This window comes from Pteropus vampyrus, unplaced genomic scaffold (assembly GCF_000151845.1).
Source record: "Pteropus vampyrus isolate Shadow unplaced genomic scaffold, Pvam_2.0 Scaffold110, whole genome shotgun sequence".
NCBI classification, from domain to species: domain Eukaryota; kingdom Metazoa; phylum Chordata; class Mammalia; order Chiroptera; family Pteropodidae; genus Pteropus; species Pteropus vampyrus.
Window position 1 is genome coordinate 3941560 of NW_011888891.1, and position 6000 is coordinate 3947559.

The 6000-nt window shown below is 37.2% G+C and overlaps 1 protein-coding gene across 1 annotated transcript in view; it reads right to left on the minus strand.

Annotated features, from left to right (window-relative positions):
- Positions 1-2743: 2743 nt before the first annotated feature.
- The window catches only part of CUNH11orf88 (chromosome unknown C11orf88 homolog), a 25792-nt gene continuing 22535 nt past the window's right edge, over positions 2744-6000 (minus strand). Inside the window, exons 4-6 of the mRNA XM_023533762.1 lie at positions 5505-5564; positions 4870-4922; positions 2744-2801 (exon numbers count right to left, since the gene is read on the minus strand). Coding sequence (XP_023389530.1) covers positions 2744-2801; positions 4870-4922; positions 5505-5564 — 171 coding nt within the window. The remainder of the gene's footprint in view (positions 2802-4869; positions 4923-5504; positions 5565-6000) is intronic.

Genomic DNA, 6000 nt, shown 5'->3' on the forward strand with positions numbered 1-6000 from the left:
TCCATTCCCTGTTCTTGTGAAGCACAGCGGAAGCTCCATTTGGGCTACTGACTTCTGGGTTTTGGTCTCAGCTTGAGCCACTGCAAGTTTAGACAAACAAGCCTGAATACAGGCTGGGGGTGAGGAGGGATCTGTTTCAGTACCAGCTGATAATATGGGAAAGCTCTGCTACTGCAGAAAACAGTACCATCAGCAGGATGAGGACTGACCTTATGGCAAGTTCATTTACAGACCATTTTTATGCTGGAATTAGAATATCTCATGCCCAACATACATTCCTTCTAGAAATTCCTGATTATTCTAACAAAGGCAGAGCTTCTATAATGAAAAGCAGCCCTTGAGTTGGCATCAGGTGGTCTTTCCAGTCCTGCTTTTCTCCATTTAATGTCTTAAGGGGGCAAGTATTTTATTTATTTACTTATTTTATTTTTTATTTTTATTTTTTTTACCTATGTTTCACTTAAATTTTGGTAACACTAAAAGTTACCAAAGAGTTTTGTGAAGGGTTGATAAGAGTTTTGTGAAGGGTTGATAAGGCAAATAGACATTCAAGTATGTAGATATCTGGGCACTTAATGTCAAGTGCAAAAGATTTATTTCCAGTATTACATCTATAACAACTTAGAGAAGCCATTACCTTGACCCAATTGAGTAAATTGTACCCTGAGTTCTCCCTTTCATACCTTGACTCTGGGTTCACATAGACTTTGTTAAGGTATGCAGACAACCTAAATAGTAGATTGCGATAACAACCCCAATTCTTCACACCACCCTCTATCTACACGCTTTACTATGTGGCTTTGAAGTTCCTCTTACTAAAAGGGCAGAGTATATTTTCCTATCTCTTGTCTTTGTGTTTGATCATGTGACTTGTTTGGCCAACAGAATGAACCAGAAGTTTCTGAGCCTAGACCGGAAAAGGCCTCACATATTTTGTTTGTTCCCTTGCTTCTCTGCTGCTCTGAGAGGAACGGAGCTCAGACATCCCTCTGGATCATGTATATCCCAAAGAAGGTATGAGGAGCAGAGCTGCCTCAATCAATGGACATGCAGTGAGAAGCAGGCCTGCCCCAGGTGCTGTGGTCTGAAGCAGGGCTGTCTGGCTAATCCTAGATCAGCCAACCCCTCAGCTGACCTACAGATGTGTAAGCAAGAATAAATGTTTGTTTCAGATCACTTGTTAGTATCGTTGCAGTAATACTTGATTACACCTGGTAATGCAGAGAGGTATCATTAGGGGGAGCCTAGTTGCCAAGAAAGCTCACAAAGTAGAATTTTTCTTGGTGAAATTATCTTGATCCAGGGTCCAATCTTTAGTTTGACAAGCTCAAACCCAATTTAAGATATATATATTTTATAATTATTTAAATAATTATAAAATATATAAATAATTATAAATAATTATAAAATAAATAAATACACACACACACACACACACACACACACACACACACACACACACAAACATTGAGAAATATAATCACCAGGTAAACCAGTGTTTGCGCTGGCTTCTTGAACACATACTCTCCCTCTGAGCAAGAAAAGATTTCTCAGTGAGCATGGAATTAGAACGAAGGGAATTAATTACATGATTTGAAAGTTTAGGCTTTGATAACCTACTATGTCCATCTTCACAATAGAGATCTATCTGTCTGACAGACAAACACATCCCTCTGACGGGGTACATTTTATTCTTGATACTACTGAGATGAGATTGCCATTTCATAACTTTCTAAACTTTCCTTTTCTAGGCCTGACTACCTTCCTTTTGTTCGAAATATCTTTTCTTCAAATAGTTTTGTGGCAGAAACTACTAGTGGTCCACTAATATCCATTCTCCACTTCTTTTAGTGATAGAGTCCTGAATTTTAACTAGGCAGATGGTCCCCCACTTAAAGCCTATTTTCAAGCCTCCCTTGCAGTTCGGTATATTCCTGTGATTAAGTCCTGACCAGTGGGTCACCCACTCCTCTGTTGGCACTGTGGATGGGAGCTGTATCTTAAGTACGTTAAATCCAGGAGTTGCAGGTAGAGGCCAAGAGCAAAGTGAATGGCGGTCCTAAATAGAGCTGTGAGCACTGGCGCGGAGCGTACAACCCTGAGTAGGAATGCCAGTTGAACAGTGCAGAAGAGACAAATACTTAACCTTCTCTTTCCCAAAATATACTGAAGGTAATGACTTTTGAAAGTGAGGGAGGTTGGGACAGGTATTACCTACATGTAGTGCTAAGCCAGCTTCACAGAACTAGAAGCAATTCATTTCTGACTTCAAACATGTTCCAGAAACTGAATCAACCAAATTTTGGAAAACAGACATTTTTTTTTTTAACAACAAATTGACTTTACAGTTTGCAGGACTGCCCTTTCATCCGTGTTTCCTTATTGTTTTTACTGGTGGTCTACAAATTGGGGCACATAAAGCCTCTATTTCTTATTAATCTGATATTCATAATATAGATCAAATACAGCAATTCTGGAACTACCCTTCAAATAAAAACAAGATAAATAGGAGTTTGATAATGTTTGAGAGAGGTGATTACTGTATGGTGTCAAACCCAGCATTATCCAATAGGTAAAATAGATGTAAGTATTCAATAATGGTGAAATTTCTAGAAGTGTTGCATATTTAACTTTTATTTCTTTGTTTATTTTAACTAAGTGGTCCCAAAGATCCTGATATAAGAGCAGGTTGTTTCAAAAGTGAAGATCTAAGTGAGCCATCCTCTACCATGTGTCAACCAAATTAGTTCAAGGCTTTAACTTCTTCTTGGTCTTCTTTATCTGACTCTGGAATCACTTTTCTGTTGGCAGTAATATGAATCAGTTTCAAGATATAGAACTCTGTAGTTGTGAACACAACCTTATTATAGTACACACTTTTTAGTTCTTTCTTTCTGGCAGAAGGGGACCTGGATTATTTTAAGGTCTGTTGGAAAAGGGATGATTAAGATGGATCTATGTACATAGGGGCATTTGGTGCAGACAGGAAAGGATAGAGGGAGGAAAGAGAGAACAAATTAAAGTATTTTACAATTGTGTCTAAAAACCTCCCAAAATTTAAGAAAGTGTAAAAATTAATAGTATAAAAACCCCTTTTTTTTTTTTTATGCCTATAGCACCCAGTCTTCCTAGGTGGTCTCCCATCTAAGTACTAACTGGCCTGACCCTGCTTAGCTTCCGAGATCAGACATATTCAGGGTGGCATGGCCATAGACTAAAAATCACTTTCTAAATTAGAACTATTTTTGAACTAATTTTTTTTACAAATATTTTCTGAATTCCTACATGTAGGCAGTGTGCTGGGCACTTTTGGTGACTCAATTTCTCCTGGAGCTTACAAGTTAAAAGTATGTGAAAAGTTAAATAACAACTCAAGAGATAGTAAGATTCAAATAATTATAAAATATTGGCACAAAGTAGTGTGTGATCAATTGTTAAAACAATGGCACAGATGGTAACTGTATAAGAAACTCAGCGGGAGAAGATGTCACAGTGAAATGAAATGAAATTCAAGGCTTCAGGACAGAGGAGGGAGAATGGGCAAGTTGATATACAAAAGGAATTAAGTAAGCATTTAAATTATTAAAGGAATTATCTGTTCAAACTTTGAAGTAATATTTTACTCTTAAGTGGATCCACATGCATAGTAGCAGAAATGTTCTGATCATTCCTAAAAAAATATACTCGGAAATCTAAAGTACCAGACATATCTGTCGATGCTATTCAAACAGCTGTCTTCATCCATCGTTTGAATCAGATAAGTGAACCTTTTGATTGGACTAGTTTTACTCCACCCTTAGAGGCTAAGTCTAATCATCTGGCTAAAAAGCAAGAAATTAAGTTGCTGAGCATTGTGTAGACAATATAGCTAGATGATTAAATGATATTTTTACTTTTTCAGAAGTTATTAAAATTAGTGTAGACATTCATTTTTAAAAAACATTTGATAAAGAGAGTCAGCCTCAATACCAATGAGATAAGAATAAAAATTCTATTACTTTCTATTTTTTCCTATAAGTAGTATGCAAATAAATACTTATAAAATTAATGTTGAGTTAGCCACACTAGTTTTCAGTGTTAATACAAAAATGGAGAGATTTTTATTAGGAGTTCTTTAATGATTAACTGGCGGTAGCTGGTTTCTTTTAAACTCTTTTGGACCATGTGCCTGGACCTACTCTAACATTATTCCAAGGATAACCTGCCCTTTGAGGCTAAAGCCCTTGCTACATGAATTTAGATTTAGCAACTCTTAGGTTTGCCATTGGTGATATCAGAGTTGATAACCTAGAACAGGGGTCCCTAACTTGAGAGCCTCAGACAGGAACCCCGGCCGCACAGCAGGAGGTGAGCGGCAGGAAAGCAAGCAAAACTTCATCTGTATTTGCAGCTGCTCCCCAGTGCTAGCATCACCGCCTCAGCTCCACCTCAGGTCATCGGCCTTTAGATTCTCATAGGAGCACTGGTCCCTTGTGCCAGAAAGCTTGGAGACCACTTATTAGAAGACCTGCTGATTCACTAAGGATGGTGGATCCAAGTGTGGGTAGGGAGAAGAGAGCTGAGACAGTGTGATGGCAGGTGAGTACAATAACCCAGGATGTGAAAGGAGGGAAAAAGAATGTGTACAGAGATTCAGGGTTGATTTACTTTCCTGTTTACACCAACTTATGCTTGCCTGTTGCACAATATGGAAGTGGACACACAGGTTTTAATGTAGATGAGGAGAAGAAAATTTATTCAAGGCAAATAATTTCTAAAACAGTGGGTGAGTTTTTAGAAGATTTGAAGGTAGGGGCAAAGTGAGTAGAAGAAAGTGCTTCCTTATGGCGTAACTAGAAAGGTGAGAATATTTGACAGACGTAAACTTACTTTGCTTTGTGTACTTTGGTCTTTGGTTTATAAGGAAGGGAAATCAATTCTTTCTAAAACGAAATAAAACAAAAATCAAAAAGAAAATGTTTTACTTCTTGTGCTGACTGAAACTTACTTACTTGGAAAACAACCTGAGGTAAAATTATCATAGAGTTTATACAGACTACTTAAATCTGGAGACTGTGGGGTCAGAAATGTTCCAGATTAGGGAATCTGGGGTTCATTCAGGAGGGTGTTTGTTCGTACATTAATGAGTTCACAGGTGCTATTATTGTTTTTATTGTTTGGTTCTCCTCATTTAGCATTCATTTTTGTATGATCTAAGTAAGATCAATCATTGTAAAACAAATAATAGCTCATGTTAATATACTACGGCTTTATGTGACAATAAGTCCACTGACAATAACATCTCATTTCTGTGCCAGCAGGGCTACGTACTCTGGAGATATCTTTGGTTTATCGAGGATCGCCAAATTATCTGATGTTTATACCCTGCTCTCCACTAGTATATAGAAGGCTCCAGACCATGGGAATCTAGATTTAAGAGGTCAATCTATAAAATATCTAAGAATTTGCCATAGTTCGCCCCTTTCCAACATAAACTTATCCGAATGCTTCACTAGTAGTCTCACCGAGATCCTTTCTTCTCTTTGTTTTCTTAAGAGTTGGAGAATCTCATCTCTCCTTTTAGCCTAAGAGGAAAAAAAATATGGATAAGTCTTTTGACTCATTAATAAAGCTTTGGGTCCATTGGCAGTAGAATTCTTCTCATTTTCCTTCTTGTATTTTTTGGCAAAATTTAAAAATATTTTTTCCAAGACAGATTTATACTTTGCATTTGTAACAATCCAGTTTTTATTCCAGAGGATGCTGCTTTACAGAATAATTTGATTTTGACGCTAAACAGAAGGTGGTTTTCTTGCTTACCTGATAACAACTTTTACTAAGGCCTTACTACATGGACTATGTTCAGGACTTTATATACATTATGTCATTGTTTTCTTATAATAACTCAGAAGTTTGAGACTACTATTATCCTGTTTTACAGATGAGGAATCTGTAAAATAGCTTACTTAAGGTTAAATAGCTTACTTAAGCTATTAGGTGGCAGAACGGGACTTGATACCA